General features: G+C 40.2%; 1 protein-coding gene across 1 annotated transcript in view; it reads left to right on the top strand.

The window, feature by feature from the left end:
- CAP2 (cyclase associated actin cytoskeleton regulatory protein 2) overlaps window positions 1-18,346 on the top strand; it is a 149,088-nt gene that overhangs the window by 20,617 nt on the left and 110,125 nt on the right. The window contains exons 2-3 of the mRNA XM_068960644.1: window positions 5,841-5,970; window positions 9,940-10,040. Of these exons, the coding sequence (XP_068816745.1) occupies window positions 5,850-5,970; window positions 9,940-10,040 (222 nt within the window). The 5' untranslated portion in view covers window positions 5,841-5,849. The remainder of the gene's footprint in view (window positions 1-5,840; window positions 5,971-9,939; window positions 10,041-18,346) is intronic.

The raw sequence follows: 18,346 nt of genomic DNA, 5'->3' as shown, positions 1-18,346 counted from the left end.
GGACACACAAATTCGATCCCTGGTCTGGGAAGATCCCACATGCCTCAGAGCGACTAAGCCCATGCACCACAACTACTGAGCCTGTGCTCCAGCGCAGGAGCCACAACAGGGGAGCCCGTGTGTCCTAGAGCCCACGCTCCGCAGCAAGAGTAGCCGCCGCAACGGGAAGCTCGCAAACTGCAGCTTTCAAGTAGCCCCCGCTTGCCACAACTAGACAAAAGACCACACAGCAGCGGAGACCCAGCACATCCAAAAGTAAATAAGTAAATAAAAACAATGACAGCTACCTTTCCTCCTAGGAAACTGTCTCCAGAACACCTTATTATTCCAAGAACAGTATATGAGAAAATACTGATTAACTGTATTCTTACTGAAGTGCATGAAGTTTTTGTAAATGTATGCAGTTGATATAAGAGAAGTTTGAATTGTTTAAATATTTAGAATGCTAATTTCTTTATTTGAAAACAAATAGACTTGTTTTATTAACTCACCCAGAGACAAACTATATGCATTGTTCATTCTCCAATCTTTTCTACACTCCTGAAAATCATTGATAAGAAATTATTTGGGGAAAAAAAATGTTTGGTCAACAACACAGCACATCATCATGAAAGTTCAAAACACTGGGGATAAAGAGAAGATCCCATAAACTTTCTCCAGAAAGGAGAACACAGATTACATCCGAAGGAAGAAGGATCAGAATGGCTTTGGACTTATCAGCAGCCGCCTAGGAAGCTAGAAGAGAATGGAGTGAAAACTTCAAAACTGCAAGGAAAATTTCCAGCCTAGAATTTTACACTCTACCAAACCAGCAGTCACATGTGGGGGCAAAGTATAGATATTATCAGACTGCTAAGGTCTCAAAAAAATTGCCCTTTCATGTACATGTTTTTGAGGGTAATACTCTTCCCAGTTACGAAAGTATCTCGAGAAAGAAGAGGATGTAAAATTCAAGAAACAGGTGATACTGCACTGGAGGGGGAGTAGGGAGAGTGAAGATAGAGGCAGACCCCAGGGGACAGGTGTGTAGCAGGCCTGCAGAGCAGTCTTGCAGTTGGAATGATCTCCAACTGCAAGAAAAAGAAAGACAAAGCTAAGAGAAAGAAAAGAAAAGAAAAAGCTAAGACAATTCCGAGTGTGTTTGGCCCTATGGAAACGAGACTTATTCAACTCCGGGGAAAGCTTGGAGATGAGTGATTAAGTATAAAGAAAACTGAGAAGCTGAACGTCATGGCTGTAGGAAAACAGGTTGTGCAAAAAATGGAACTCGATCTTAGCAAATCTCTTGACTCAGCCGTGAATAGTCATAATTGTTTGAACACTGATGACGAGCCACAGAAAAATTGTGATATCACAGTGTTGGGAGGACGGGACAAGAGGAGATGTGCATCGATGTGCTGGTGGAGATTAAGCAAGAGAAAGTAAACCCTCATGTTTCTGGAGGGAACTCAATGTATAATGCCTAAAACTGAAGGAAATAAACAAGACGTAGAGATAGAACCATGCTACTTAGAGATAAGGAGGTAATTACTAAAAAAAACAGCTGAAATAATTGAACATGGTTGACTCTTAAGGCAAAGAATGGAAGAAGGCATTCAGGGGACTGTTGTGGTTTTTGTGATAAGCCTTGTAGAATTATTGACTCTACATTCTGTGCATTCTTTGATAAAAATAAAAAAACTTTTTAAAAAGTAAGGGGTAATTCAGATAAGAGAAAATGACAAGGATGAGTTACCGTTCCCATTATAAGGAAATTCAAAATAAAATACTTAAAAATTAATATAAAATAAGAAATTAAGATTCATCTCAAGTATAATTTCCTAAGCATTCAAAAGAGACAGTCATGAAATTCCATGTTCCTCTCCCTTTTTTTTTCCCACCCATCCTCACTCTGGTCAAATGTTTGGGCTTCGTCTCTGTAAACTGTAGGTTATAGGGGCACTTCAACTTAGAGTTGGCTTCTGTTTGAATTAGAATGACTAGAAAATGTGGAGGCCGAGTTTGAGCTGTATTGTCTAAGCCAGTCTCTTGGTTGTCCAGCTGCGTATCTGGTTTCTCTTTGCATCTCCTCAGATTCTTAGAATATCTTAGGTTCAGCCATTCTGCCCTGTCCCCCTCCTCTGCTGGCTTCCTGATCCAGGCTCATCTGTCTGTCCACCTGGCCCTGACACATGCCTTCCTCTGACCTTGCTGCCTACATTTGCTTTGACCGTCCTCTCCACTTCCTCAGCCTAATTCTTAATTCCTGGCTCCCCACCTCCTCATCTGAACGTGGCTAAATCCACTTTGGAGAACCAAGGCGAATGGAACTGCCTGAGAGGAATGTGGAGAATCTGTAGCTCTGTCCTTTCTTCATTCTTGAGAGCCCAGCTGCCAGCTGAGGGCACATGTGGGGGAAGTGTGTGTGTGTGTGTGTGTGGTGTGGTGTGGTGTGGTATGGGGCAGTGCGGGGGTGGGAGGTGAGTGGGGAGAAGAGAGCACAGCCGTCTTGGACTCCGTCATTGCTCATGTGTATTTTTGATATCCTGGTGTCGTCTTTCTTTTATTTGTTCTGCATGTCTCTTAGATACCGCTCTAAAATTTAAAACCCAGAGGCATCTTTCCAGCTTCCTTGCATGAGCAGTGTTTTGACCTCTTAAGAGGCCATGGCCAGACTTCAGCTCCTGGTGATCTTACATGAAGTGACGTCTGATTCGCTTTTAGACTGCATTCCACACCAATCTGCCCGGCCCTGCAGTTTATGGGCTCACTCCTGTTGTCTTTCAACATATGGAGCACTGTGAGATAGTGTGAGTTTGAATCTTGGCAGGGAGGCTGATTAAGCCACCATCAGGGACAGCAGTCCTATGTGTGAAATGTCCCAGGCCTTCCCGAACAGCTCTGGGAGCGGCTGGGGGTGGTTGGTGCTTCTCCATTGCGGGGCAGAGAGACCTTGCTAACAAAGCAAACACATTGTTTTTGTATCACCGGCTAGGTCCATGGTGGTAACATTTGGCACGTTGAGTAACAGGGAACATAGATAACTGTGAACAGATGGGCAACTATTAAAAGATCCAGGGGCTTTTATCATTTCTCAGTTGGCCTTCACCCACCTACAGGATACCCAGTTCCCTTGTTAAATTACATAAAGAGCTCAAATAAATTTCTTCTCCCTCCTTTTTTTTTTTTTTTCAATTTCGATGGAAGCAAAAGCTCTGACGTTGAAGAAGAGAATAGATGAGAAACTTCTAATTTTGAATCCCCTTGGGATTAGATGCTGATTTCAGCTGCACACAGAACAGTGCCCCATATTTTGAAAGAGTAGCTGCTGGCAGTTTCAGGGGAGATGACTTTCCAAAATAGACAGTGAACTCCCCCGTCCGTATCTGGTGACCATCTGACATTTGGGACACAGAATTACAGAGCCATCCACGTGTTTTGATGCGTATAACCTCGCTGTTAAAAAATGGCAGTGGCATGTCATTATTATGCTTATGCTCAGAACTAATGGAATACAAAATACAAAAGAGAAACACCTTACCTGGTTCTCAGAAGCAGTGGAAAATATTTACACATCTTAGAGCAATAAAATTTCTCCACACTCTGGGGAAGTGTTGTCTCTGGTACAGGAGTATGCTAGTCCTCTTTGGCTCAGAATGATGCTTGGAAGGTTCATAAGAGTAGACGTGGGACTTCCCTGGTAGTCCAATGATTAAGACTTTGCCTTCCAATGCAGAGGGTGTGGGTTTGACCTCCGGAAGCTAAGATCCCACATATCTCATGGCCAAAAAACCAAAACGTGAAACAGAAGCAATATTGTAACAGACTCAATAAAGACTTAAAAAGAACGAGTGAGAAGTCCAGACACTGACTGAGATGAGACATGTCTTCCTCTGTCTGGGACAGCAGCCTGATTTTGCCCAAAGCAGTCATCGGTTGGTACGGTCAGTTACAGTACATATACCTGAATCTGATGAACCTGGCCAAATTAGATTAGGTTCATCAGAGGTGGCCTTAATAACATTACATTCCAAGGCCAGTAATTTTAAAGTATATCCTGTGTGGGCCTCCTGGTGGTTCAGTGGGAAAGAATCTGCCTGCCAATGTAGGAAACCCAGATTGGATTCCTGGGTCAGGAAGATCCCCTGGAGAAGGAATGGCTACCCACTCCAGTATTCTTGCCTGGGAAGTTCCATAGACAGAGGAGCCTGGACGGGCTACAGTCAATGGGGTCTCAAAGACTCAGATGCACCTGAGCGACTGAGTACGCACACACATGTACACTAAGTGTAGCTGTCGAAGATCTCTTTGGAAGCAGGAAGGGTAGGTACCCAGCCCACTTTTATTCTCAGTCCCTTAGCTTTGAAACCAATTTATCCCAGCCAGGAGTACTGGGTAGCTAAAGATCCATGTGTCCAAAAACAACCCCAACAAAATCTAAATTTTTTTCTAAAAATAACCAACGGAAAATGGAAATAACCATTTTTATTATTTTATTTATTTATTCATGTATTTTTTATTGTTATTTTTGGCTCTGCTGGGTCTTCGTTGCTGTGCATGGGCTTTTTCTAGCTGCAGCACAGACTTAGTTGCCCCATGGTATGTGGAATCCTCCTGGAACAAATGTTGAACCTGTGTCCGCAGCATTGGCAGGCAGACTCCCAATCACTGGACCACCAGGGATGTTCTCTCATTCTTATTGTTTTAAACTAAAACCTACACTATTAAAAAAATAGTTTAAAGCAATTCATCTACAAAAACACTGAAACCAATGATAATAAGTAGAAGACAGTTGGCTCTTGGAGGGAATGGCATCTGTTGCCAAATGATACAGTTTGATAAACGCATACTTCTTCTGTGCTGGGCTCTTTGGTTTAAGATAATTGAGTAAGCAAGGTTATCACTGAGTTTAGTGTCCCCTGTAGAATTATACTTTAACAGAATCATTGGAAATAGATAAAACATGCTAACACCGTTTAGCAGGAATGTTGGTAATGTTAATTATGAGATATATGTTCATGGGATTTTTTTCTCTTCCTTATGTTTTAAATTATGAAAGTATGATAGCACATTTACAGGAGACTTGGAAAATACAGAACACAGTTACATATAGTTCCTATATATTACAATTATTTTTAAGTAGATAAATTGAGATTTTTAGTTGCAATTTGAGTATCAAACTGTTAAAAATTAACAGAACGAATATACAGAAAAGTAGAAGGATATAGTAGACCTGAAAAGCACCATGAACCAATTCAACATAATTAAGATTTATACAGTTTTCACAGAATAGTAGGATATAATTCTTTTCAAGTTCCCATAGACTATAAACTAGGAGAAACTGGAACATATCCAGGGGCATAAAACAAGGCACAAAATTTTCATGGTCTGAAGGTATTGAAATCATACAGAGTCTGTTCTCTTATCACTATGGAATTATGTTAGAAATCAATATCAAAAGACATTTGAAAATAACCCACATATTTTCAAGTGCAATGGTTCACAGGCTTTTAAGTAAATGTTATACATCAATTTATCATTGAATAAAGAAACATCCATGGAGACACATGATAATGGTATAAAGAGAGTGAATATTTGTATATTGCAATATGATTCTTATAAACATCCCTGAATTGAATATAAAATAAAATGAGCTCAATATAATTAGTTTTTATTCTGCTGTAAGTTTTATGTTTTTTTGAATTGCACCTATTTCCCTGACATATAAAAATACTCTCAAGGTAATTAAAGCCATAGCTATTCTGAATAATTTTTATTTTCCTTCTCGCTGCTGTTAAGTTTAATGGTGTCAGCTTGCTAATCCTCCCTGATGCTCACATGGCCTCCATTTGTGCCGACAGTTTCCTAGGATGGCAGAAATGCAGGGGCTCATGGAAAGACTGGAGCGGGCTGTCGGCCGACTGGAGTTGCTGTCTGCAGGGTCACACAGGCCTCCTGGGGACTGCGGGGAAGTTAACGGTGTCAACGGAGGTAGGACTACACAGTTGTCATTACTGGTCTTTTTGCGGGTCACTTAACTTTGTTTCCATCATTGAGTTCTCATGAAACATTTCTATGAACTTGAACTCCTCCATTTCTTCCTTTCTGTGAGACTATAACATTAACCAGATGCAAGCGATCCCCCCAAAAAAGAAAAAGAAAGTCTCAATCCACAGTCCACAAAAATTACCTCTATCTGTGCCTGTTAACAGCACAATGCATGAGCTGAATGTCATTATTCCTTCATTTTAGTGTTTATACTGCTCTTCCACATTCAGTGACTAAATATGTTATCTAAGTTGTTATCAAAAAGAAGCTAATGTTCTCTATTAGACTGTAAATTGGAAGAAATTATCATTCTGTGCATTTTAATTTTAAAGAGAACAAGTCATTAATTGTAAGAACTGCAGTTTTGAAGGAAGAGAATCTGATGTGAAACCAAATATTATTTTGAGGTAGCATGATCACATCACATTGTTTTACGTTTACCATTTCTCACCAAATATGTTTTTAAAATTATATGCTAATGCCACACATTTTTAAAAAGAGTTAAAAAATTGTGTGATCAAACATATAAAAAGTTAACTACTTCTTTAAAAAGATGCTATGCATGGCCACCTCTGTTATCTCCAGTAATTTTTCCAAATTCTTTTTGTCTAAGGTTGCAGATTTAGCAAATAAGAATACAAGACACCCAGTTAAATTTGCATTTCAGACAAACTACCTTTTTTTGGTCGAAGTGTGTTCTGAATACTGCATGGGATATACTGCATGATACATACTTCCTCTAAAAATTTATTCCGTGTTTATTTGAAATTCAAATATAAATGGACAATCTGTATTTAATCTGGTAACTCTATTCTTGTCTCACACCCATTGCTTCCATATCTGACCCATTTTGAATTTTGTCAGTCTTTTGGGGCTTGAGAATAGCCCTGGGGAAGAGGGGGCTTCAAAAAATAAAAGCTTTCACTGGGCAAGATCCACATTGGTGCTTCTAGAATTTCAGGCGTATTTGGAGCTGTGCCTTGCATTACATGCCTTGGGACAGAAATTACTGTGTGAACACAAATGCACAGGCTGGATTTTTTCCCTCTCCCTACCCCTCAAACATAATGAAAATTAAAATGCCCTGAATGAATTGAAAGGGGATGTTGTTTAAGGGAAGGCTGCCAGGGGCCTGTAAGTTTTTTCCGCATCAAATGAGACACATCTATGATTTCATTTTAAGCTTCTTTTTGTTAACTATACAGTTGGTATATGAGATTCAATAGAATTTATTTGTAAGGAAATATTTTCATGTTCTTCTTCAGTAACTTTGTTTCCTTATGCCTTTGGCATCAGGTAATCAAAAGACATTTCTGAGATTGCTGCCCACAAATATAAAGCCTGTGAATACATAAAATAAACTCCAACTCCCAGGAGGCTGTGTAGTGTTGCTGAGTTAAAGAAAAAAGAAACCCCAATAATTCAAACCTCACTTGCACAAAGAGGTACTAGACTGCTCTTTGTACTTTCTTCATAGAAGAAGAATTTCCTGGAAAAATTAATAAGCTAAGCAAATTTGGAAGGCATATACTTAAATTAAATTACTTAAATATTTAAACACAGTTTTTAGTATAACAAATCATTCCAAACTGGTTATTTAAGTTCTCTTTAAAAAACTTAGCCAGCAATTTACTATCCTCCTGATAGTATGAAATGAAGACAGGTACTTGGTTAGTGGGATAATTAGTAAAAAGTCTAAATGATGTCCATCCTTAAAATCTTTGCTTATCCTGAACAACATGACTTCCACTTCTTCTAAATTAGTCAGCTTTGGTAATTTTCTAAATTTTATTTTTAACAAATCCTTAAGGACAGTCTTCTCACCATCATTTACACCTGCAAATGTAAACACCATCATTACAATAATGTTATAACTGAAGTTATTATTTTTTTTAATTTAAAAAGAAACTTGTAGAAGGAACCAGTTCATTACAGATCCATAGTATGCACAGATCAAAGAACTGCCCTATGAGACTGGTGTTATGTTGTGTTTTATGATGTGTTTTTTGCTTACTTTGACAATCAGGTAAGTTAGGCTCAATTCTTGAAGAAATATTTTCATGCCTGCCAAATGACAAGTACTGTAGTAGATGCAGGGGAATCTAAGATGAATTATACACAGTCCTAAATCTTCCAGAATCTTTGGTCTCCATGCATTACTATTCTGGGCCTCAAATGCTTTGATTAAGAGATGCTCAAAGGATGCAGACTGGGGAGAAAGACAGGTCATTAAAGGCTGCCCGGAGGAGGTGTGAGCAGAGCTGAGTGATGAAAGGAAATTGAAAAATATTCCCTTTTATCATTGTCCCTTCTGCCATGTAGAGGCCTCCATCACATTTTAAAACCTTTTCCCACTTTAAACACTAGGCAGAGACCCCTCAGACCTCTTCTACGGCAACAAACAGGTTTATCTGTTTCCAAATGGATCCATAAGGAATCTTTGGGTTTGCACCTCTTTTATGTTATAGAAGTTGGTACATACTGCATTTTAAACTTAGGATGATAACTCAGCTTCAATACCCTGCCTAGAAGTGAGACTTCGAAGTAGGTGCAGAGAACTGTGAACAACTGTTTCCATCACTCTCTGGGCCTGTGGAAAGGGCCACTGGGAACCAGGGAAAAGGAAGGAAGTTTATCCTATGCATTTATGAGCTTGGATATTTCTGTCCAGTATAAGAATGGGACTCCTAAGTTTGACTTTGAATCTTAATAGGCTGTACTGCTGAATTTGTCAGTATTAACTTTCTCAATATTAGAGATGCGGTCAGGGACTTAGACAAAAGTTTTTTTTAATGAAAAGTCAGGGAAAGAAATACAGAGCACCCCAGGATGGGCCATTGCTACTTCAGCTTTAGAGTAATTTAGCAGATCAGAATTCACTGTGGGTTAGCACACCAGTCATTTTTACACCCACCCTCAATGTCGCTCTTCCCCTGGGAAGTGAAGGAGGAAGTAAATAAATGTGTGAAATCAACTGACTTCCTGCTTTGCCCAGAGTCCATTATTACCTTTTAGTTGTCCTGAACAGTCTTGGTAACTATTTGCAAGGTCATTATAGAACTTGGGTATGTCGGTGTAGATGTAAGTACACTGGCTTTGGATTCAGAAGGTGTGATCAGTTTTTGGATCTGCCACTTAACTTGGTGTATAGCCCTTAACAAGTCATATGCTCTGTTGCATCTTCATTTCCTCATCAGTGAAAGTGTGACAGTGCTACCTACCCCCATGGGTTTGGGGGAGAATCAAATGAAAGCGTGTAGGTGAAAGTACCTACTCAACGAAGTATGTCAGAAAGAGAAAAACGAGTATCGTATATTAATGCGTATGTATGAAATCTAGAAAGAAGGTACAGATGAACCTGTTTCCAGGGCAGGAATAGAGACGCAAATGTAGAGAATGAACATTGGCTCCAGGAGCCAGGGAGGAGAGGGTGGGACAAACTGGGAGATAAGGATTGATGAATATACACTACCATGTGTAAAATGATTAGCTGGTGGGAACCTGCTGTATATGGCACAGAGAGTTCAGCTCTGTGATGACCTAGAAGGGTGAGATTGGGTGGGTGAGAGGGAGGCTCAAGAAGGGGATATATGTGTATATATAGCTGATTTACTTCATTGTACAGCAGAAACCAACACATTGTAAAGCAATTATATTCCAATTAAAAGATTTTTTAAAAAGGAAGTACTTATTCAGGAGAACAAAAATAGAGGAAAACAAAAAAATTAGGAAAACACTGCTTTCTTGAGCCATTGAGAAGTGTTTAATAAGTACTGATTGGGTGAATGAATGAATTAGTGAATAGAAAGAAAATGATGCGAATGACATGAGACTTCCCTATTACTTATGGCAAAGCAATTCCAGCTTTTACTAAATTACCAGGGAATAATAACACAATGTTCTTTTCTAAAGGTGTGGCACCCTCTGTGGAGGCCTTCGATAAGCTGATGAACAGCATGGTGGCTGAGTTTTTAAAGAAGAGTAGGATCCTGGCTGGTGACGTGGAGACCCACGTGAGTACTTTCCTCTGTCGTACTCTGTGGAAAGATTGACTGCTATTAAAATATTTTTAAAATAATAGTCATAACTAGGGCTGGCGAAGGATGGAGGGATTGAGACCCTTGTGTGCTACTGGTGGGAATGTAAAAGGTGCAGCCCATATGGAAAAAAAATATGGCAGTTCTGCAGAACATTAAAAACAGAATTATCATATGACCCAGCCGTTTTACTTCTGCACATAGACCCCAAAGAATTGAAAGCAGTATCTCAAAGAGATATTTGTGTACCCATGTTCGTAGCAGCATTATTCACAGTAGCCAACATGTGGAAGCAACCCAAGTTGCTGTTGACACGTGACTGGATAAACAAGTGTGGTCTGTGCATACGACAGAATATTATTCTTTCATAAAAGAGGAAATTCTCACACAGTGAAAACATGGATGAACCTTGAGGACGTTATGCTAAGTAAAATAAGCCTGTCACAAAAAGATACTGTATTGGGGAATTCCCTGGCAGTCCAGTGGTTAGGAACTGGCACTTTCACTGGTTGGGAAACTACAATCCCACAAGCCATGTGACATGGCCAGAAAAAGAAAAAAAAGGTACTTGTGATTTCATTTATATGAGGTATTTAGAGAAGTCATAGAAACAAAAAGTAGAATGGTGGTTGCCAGGGGCTAGAGGGAAGGATAAAAACAGGAACTTGTTTAATGGGTATTGTTTTACTTCTATGATGCAGACTAAACTCCAGAAGAAATTCTGGCAGTCTGATGCATAACAATGTGAATACACTTAACGCTACTGAACTGTGTACTTTAGAAATGGTCAGTGTGATACATTTTGCCTTATGTATGTTTTACCACACTTGTTTTTTAAACTGCAGCCTGAGGAAAAGCAGAGTTGTAGAATTTGATAATCTCTGGATTGGTAGAGACTTTTAATGCTACTTAGACCAGCCTCCCAGTTTAGACACTTTTCTATACATTTAAAAAATCTTTAGCATTTTCCCTGAGGCTAGACATTGTTTGTGTCCTTTTAATGAAAGTAAAAGCCAAACCAGTTAACAACCTAAAAGAAAAAAAAACATTTATTCAGGTTCTTTTTATTTATTTGCCTTTGTTTCTTTCAAGGATTGAATTCAAAATCCATCTGCTTATAGATATCTCAGCAAGAGAGCATCCCAGCAAAACCATTTTCAGTATAGACTCACAGAAAATCTGATTCTTGAATAAAGTTGTGGTTTGCGTTTAAAAAAAAAACAACAACACTCTTTTTGCTCCTTCTTCAATTAGACATTATACACAACACTCAACACCAGTCTTCCAGGGGATCTGGCAACTCAGATTATACCCTTGGTTCCAGAATTGTAATTAAATAGGCATTTATCTCATCACATTTGCAATGTATTTGCTCATCACATCTAAGAAAAATGAAGATTAGTCTCATGGACCTTTTTATTAAATATTCCTGTTGAAATCCTCATTGGCAAAAGAAAGGTAGCTCTGATATGCAGGAGTTCTAGAAAAGTCTGTGTAGTAAGACCTACTTGAGATGTATCACAGAACTCTAGAATTGCTCTGGTTTGTTCTTGAGCTTGATGTCTGTGTTTACAGAAACCTGGTCTGCACTAACATGGTAGCTGAGCTTCTGATACGTTGTCTCATGATCGTACTTGAATCTAACATATAAAATGGAGTATCAGCCCCAAGACACTAAAAGAGATTCTTAAATAATTGAAGAACAGTTTACTCTCTTGAAAACTAATATAATAATTATTATAATTAGTATTGTTACCATTAATATTGACATTATATTATATATAATGTGTACTTCTTAGGTACACAGTACATTATAATTTTTGTTAGTAATGTCACAAAATTCTATGTAGTGTTCTTTTACAGGGGAATAATGAAGCCTGTAAATATGTATATTTAACTTTGCATTTTAAGAAATGTAGGGTTTGCATACTAAGTAATTCTCTTCAAGCTGCATAATAAACAGTTCCTTTAAATTTTTTGTAGAACGAAGTGAGTTATCAATAAAGTGTGGCTTGATTTATATGAAGTTTTTCCTTCTCCCTGCTCATCAGCTTGAGAACAGCATGACTCAGAGGAAGGAATATTCTCAATAATGAATAGATAATGCTTAAAGAAATGTGTGTTTTTCACTAATTAGTTTTTTAACAAGGAAGGAAGGAAAGAAGGGAAGAAAGAGAAGACAAAGAGAGAAAAACACTTGTCATCTGAAAATGTAGACTCGGTTTCTATAACACAAAGAAAAGCGCAGGCAGCTTTTGTCCATCTGCCCATGACTTTAATACGTTGAACAAGCAGTTTATTTTTTCTCTCTTATAGAACCATGTGTCACTGACATTAAGCTTGCAGCTGCTGCCTCTCCCATAAGCCAGAAGTAGGGGTTGAACTTTGTTCCAAGAACACACCTGTTGCTTAGGGGAAAAAAAAAAAACCCCACATACCTGATTGTACAGTATGGAAATTTGAGAATGACACAAATGTGCATCACGTTAACTCCTGTCCCTGTGTGTAAAAGCTGTTTCACAGACACTAACAATGAAAAAGGACGGCCGAGCTATGATTTAACGTCTGTCTTGTGTTGGCTGCTGGTCGGGCTTAATTTACTGAACACTCAATAGTCTATTGACAGAACAGACCACAAAAAAAGGGAACTAATAGCTACAATTAGGAAGCTCTGTTGAACCGAAGAACAGAGCAGGTTTAGAAAAGATTAGATCTTGTAAAGCTGCCCTGTATGCGCCATAAACTGAAGGGCTTATTTAAATTACCCTTCAACCCAGGAATGCTGACACAGCTTGCACCCTTTTTAAGAGATAAACAAACAATGCACAAGTTTATAATAGATGTTTGGGGTAAATATTATCCTCAATGTCAAAGAAAAGGATCCCCTAGAAACTGGGCCTACAGAATTGTAAGCCCTTAGTCAACAATCACTTATCCTTAGATGGATGAATGTTTTTTTTTTTTTTTTTAAACAAAGCTGTCCTGTTGTTATTCATGGTATATGGAACTAATCTTGGGTCTGTTTCTAAATGATTTGATCATCATGAAACAACTGCAAATCATATAGCTCTTCCTAACTCAAACCCTTTTTGGAGATTTATAGAATTTACATATTAATGTTTGTAAAGGTCTGCAATATTTATTTCTTATCATGATTAAGATGGATTCAAAAGAAATATTCTTTTTTTAATTGTTCAATAAAAATGAGAGACCCACAATTTGAACAAAAGGGCAATAAAATTCAGCAAAAAAATATAATACACTACACATGGTAAGATTAAATGGTATTAAACAATATTATAGCTTTGAGTTCCTGGACTTTATAAAGGATAGACCTATTTAGACAGTTATTATAGCTCTACTTTTAATGGGCCGTGGTTACTCTTGTAGATGTTCCTAGAATTTGTTACTTACTTAAATCATCTATAGAATGTCTTGTTCATTTTATGTCTGGCTGGTTAGGTAACATGTCCAAAGGGTGTGTAACTTAAGGATGATCTCTTGTTTGTATTTGGATTTCAAAGCTGGCTCTTACTTTTTATAGCATGACCTTGAGCTAGTCCTTACCCTTCTCAGTAATGAGACTGGACCATATCACTTCCAAGGGCTCTCAGAGCCCCTTTGAGTGACTCACCCGTTGTCTCAGTGTGAAAGCATGAGGGAGTTACTCAGTTGCCAAATGAAGAGCTTGAGATAGAACAGCTTCATCACCAATATAAAGAAAAAAAGAAATCTTGAGCCATGCCAGGGACAGAACCTCAAACAAGCAAAACAAGCAGAAGGAAACATGTCAGAAAAAGGATACACAGAACACTAAAGATAACATATCATCCTGCTTTGTGATAATATAGAAAAAAATCAGACTCCTTCATTTAAAAAGACCTTGAGGGACTTCCCTGGCAGTCCAGGGGCTAAGAAGACTTCATGCCCCAAATGTAGGAGCCCAGGTTCTATCCCCAGTCAGGGAATTAGATCCCACATGCCACAAGTAAAGGTCCTGCATGCCACAGCTAAGACCTGGAGTGGCCAAATAAATAAATACAAAAAAATTAAAAATACAAATAAAAAGACCTTGCAGCCTCCGTGAGTCTGTCCTTCTTGGTCTTACTGGTTCTTACTTCTTCCTTGACATGGACCTATCCCTAGAATAAAAAACGTAAAAATGGCTATATGTTTATTTTACTAATTGTATCCATATTTTGTCTTCGATTTTAGAAAACCTTTATGGGTAGTTTGTACTCAAAAAGAACAACCATTTGCATTTTTGGTGCTTTATAATCTGGGTCTATGTAGAAACCCTCCTGCCCCCACCAAAAAAAGACAAAAAAGAATCAGAAGCACAAGTTTGGTGCCTCCTGAGAAACCTGTATGCAGATCAAGAAGCAACAGTTAGAACCTGACATGGAACAATGGACTGGTTCCAAATTGGGAAAGGAGTATGTCAAAGCTATATATTGTCAACCTGCTTATTTAACTTAAGGGCTTCCCTGATAGCTCAGCTGGTAAGGAATCTGCCTGCAGAGCAGGAAACCCTGTTTTGATTCCTGGGTTGGAAGATCTGCTGGCGAAGTGATAGGCTACCCACTCCAGTATTCTTGGGCTTCCCCGGTGGCTCAACTGGTAAAGAATCTGCCTGGATTGTGGGAGACCTGGGTTCGATCCCTAGGTTGGGAATATCCCCTGGAGAAGGGAATGGCTACCCACTCCAGTATTCTGGCCTGGAGAATTATTTATATGCAGAATACATGATGCGAAATGCCAGGCTGGATGAATCACAAGCTGGAATCAAGATTGATGGGAGAGATATCAACAACCTCAGATATGCAGATGATACCACCCTTATGGCAGAAAGTTAAGAGGAGCTAAAGAGCCTCTTGATGAAGGTGAAAGAGGAGAGTGAAAAAGTTAGCTTAAAACTCAACATTCAGAAAACTAAAATCATGGCATCTGGTCCCATCACTTCATGGCAAATAGATAGGGAAACAATGGAAACAGTGACAGACTTTCTTTTCTTGGGCTCCAAAATCACTGCGGATGGTGACTGCAGCCATGAAATTAAAAGACACTTGCTCCTTGGAAGAAAAGTTGTGACCAACCCAGACAGTGTATTGAAAAGCAGAGACATCACTTTGCCAACAAAGTTCTGTTTAGTGAAAAACCAAAGCTATGGTTTCTCCAGTAGTCATGTTGGATATGAGAATTGGACCATAAAGAAGGCTCAGCGCCTTTGAATTGTGGTGCTGGAGAAGACTCCTGAGAGTCCCTTGGACTCTCTCACAAGGAGATCAAACCAGTCAATCCTAAAGGAAATCAACCTTGAATATTCATTGGAAGGACTGATGCTGAAGTTCCCAATATTTTGGCTCCCTGATGTGAAGAACCCACTCATTGGAAAAGACCCTGGGGAAAGATCAAGGGCAGGAGGAGAAGGGGGCGACAGAGGATGAGATGGTTGGATGGCACCACTGACTCAATGGACATGAGTTTCTGCTAGCTCTGAGAGATAGTGGAGGACAGAGGAGCCTGGCATGCTGCAGTCGGTGGGGTCGCCAAGAGTGAGACATGACAGAGCAACTGAACAACAGCAGTGAAACAGCCCATTCCACACAGATCTATCCTCCTCAGTCCCCTGCTTGCCTTCAGTCAAGTTGGCCCTCCCACTGACTAGTTTCTCGCTAATAGTTTTACTCTGAACATTTATTTTTATTATAATTAAACATAAATACACCTTGGCACGGAGAAAGCAATGGCACCCCACTCCAGTACTCTTGCCTGGAAACTCCCTTGGATGGAGGAGCCTGGTAGGCTGCAGTCCATGGGGTTGCTAAGATTCAGACACGACTGAGCGACTTCACTTTCACTTTTCACTTTCATGCATTGGAGAAGGAAATGGCAACCCACTCCAGTATTCTTGCCTGGAGAATCCCAGGGACGGGGGAGCCTGGTGGGCTGCCGTCTCTGGGGCCGCACAGAGTTGGACACAACTGAAGCGACTTAGCAGCAGCAGACACCTTGGCAATCTCAAGCTCAAAGGATCATGGGACATCTGTTACATTCTCCAGAGGGCAGAGACCCCCTCCACCAAAAAATTACTTGTACAAAGAATTCTGCATCTAGGTTTCAAACAGGCTTTATATCAGGGGTCTTTTGTCTTACAGTCTTGGCCAGTTACAATAGAATTATTAGAGAAGAAAATACCTCGGAAACCATCCATTCCAATATACATCTTCATTTCTTTTTCTTTGTCTTTCTGCCTCCCTCCCTCTCTCCATCCGTCCCTCTCTCCCTTCTCTTCTTTATCTCCTATCACCCAGGGACAACTCTCTGAAAGAGAATGTACCTGATGGTGTTAGTCACTCTGTCATGTCTGACTCTTTGGGATTCCACGGACTGTAGTCCTGTAGGCTCCTCTGTCCATGGGATTTCTCAGGCAAGAATACTGGAGTGGACTGTCATTTCCTTCTCCAAGGAATCTTCCTGACCCAGGGACTGAACCTGGGTCTCCTGCATTGCAGGCAGACTCTTTACCATGATTCTCGGATGACTCTCTGAGCCATCAGGGAAGCCCTCCAATATACATCCTCATTTCTCTTTCTTTGTCTTTCTGCCTCCCTCTCTCTCTCCATCTCTCCTTCTCTCCCTTCTCTTCCTTCTTTTCTTCCTCTCTGCTGCTGCTAAGTTGCTTCAGTCGTGTCCAACTCTGTGCAACCCCAGAGACGGAAGCCCACCAGGCTCCCCCGTCCCTGGGATTCTCCAGGCAAGAACACTGGAGTGGGTTGCCATTTCCTTCTCCAATGCAGGAAAGTGAAAGTGAAGTCGTGTCTGACTTTCGAGACCCCATGGACTACAGCCCACCAGGCTCCTCCGTCTGTGGGAGTTTCCAGGCAAGAGTACTGGAGTGGGGTGCCATTGCCTTCTCCATTCTTCCTGTCTTTTTCTCTTCCTTTTTCAAAAAAAAAAGAAACTGCAACCTAGAGGGGTTGGTGATATAGGTGCCATGTTGTATACAGAACCATGACCCCACGGCAGAGGAAGAATCTGGCCTCCAGCACCTCCATCTGTGGTTTGGGAGGTGCGTGGCTTAGACCTCCCTGGTTCAGCTGTCTCACTGCCTTTGCAGGCAACTGAATCACTAGTAAGACGCAGTGGCATGTATCTGTCACCTCTTCTTGTCCTCGGCACTCAACAGCTGGCACCATTCCCCCTATCAGATTTCCACAATGGGTCAAGAAAAGGGTGGACTTGGGCGCAGCAGGTGAGGAGAGGAGTTACAGTGAGCATCACCATGACTCGTGTCCTTCATGTGTCTCCTCAAAGCTGTGCTGAGTGAGGCAGCAAAACAGTGACCTCTAGGACGGATGAACTGTGTCCCTCATGGGTCTTTGCTTCTCCCCAGTCACTAAGCCAGCCTGCTCTCAGCCTGGTCATCACTCATGGTGCTGTTGACACCAAACTGATAGAATTCAGAAAGATCACAGATCAATCCATCTCTGTTATGATTTCTTTCCCAGAAGGTGGAGAATTTTGACTCTCAGCACTGAACACATACTTTGTTTTTAACTTAAGAATGTTTGCTTTTAGAACATCTAATCCCCGTCTCTGCCCTTGAACATCCTAGTTTCATAGCACATTTTAAGCCTAGGGAAGGCTCTTTATCAGGAACTGGACTTGGAATCTCAGCATCTCTGCCTGAAGAGACAGCAGGCATCACTAATCGCCAGAATCTCCCTGTTTATTCCACCAAAAATAAATATCTCCGGAATATTTTGCTGAGACAATGAGTTGGGTTCCATGAATCTCTCAGGTTAAGATGAGACCTGTGCTTTTCTTTCTGCTTCTTAAAGGAAACCTAAGGAAACCTGTGGAACACCAGCCCTGATTATTCTCTTCTGGTCTGTGATCACTGGTGTAAGCAAAATGTAAGACCCGAAATATGCAGAGATGTGTTCTGAACGTACTCTGACTTCTGTGTGCACATTGCTATATTTAAAATGGATGGGCAGCAAGGTCCTACTCTATAGCACAGGGAACTCTACTCAATGTTATACGGTAGCCTGGATGGGAGGGAAGTTTGGGGGAGAATGGATACATGTATATGTATGGCTGAGTTGCTCTGTCATGCACCTGAAACTCTCACAACATTGTTAAGCAGCTATACTCCAATATAGAATAAAAAGTTAAAAAAAAAAACAAACCCTGAAATACCTTTCAGAAGATTGTTTTCCATGTGAGAATTTAATCATGTTACTTAGAACTGCACACTAGAGGTGCTTTTCCTTTCT

This window comes from Capricornis sumatraensis, chromosome 22 (assembly GCF_032405125.1).
Source record: "Capricornis sumatraensis isolate serow.1 chromosome 22, serow.2, whole genome shotgun sequence".
Classification (NCBI taxonomy): domain Eukaryota; kingdom Metazoa; phylum Chordata; class Mammalia; order Artiodactyla; family Bovidae; genus Capricornis; species Capricornis sumatraensis.
Note: the sequence above shows the minus strand (reverse complement) of the source record. Positions and strands in the feature narration are given on the sequence as shown.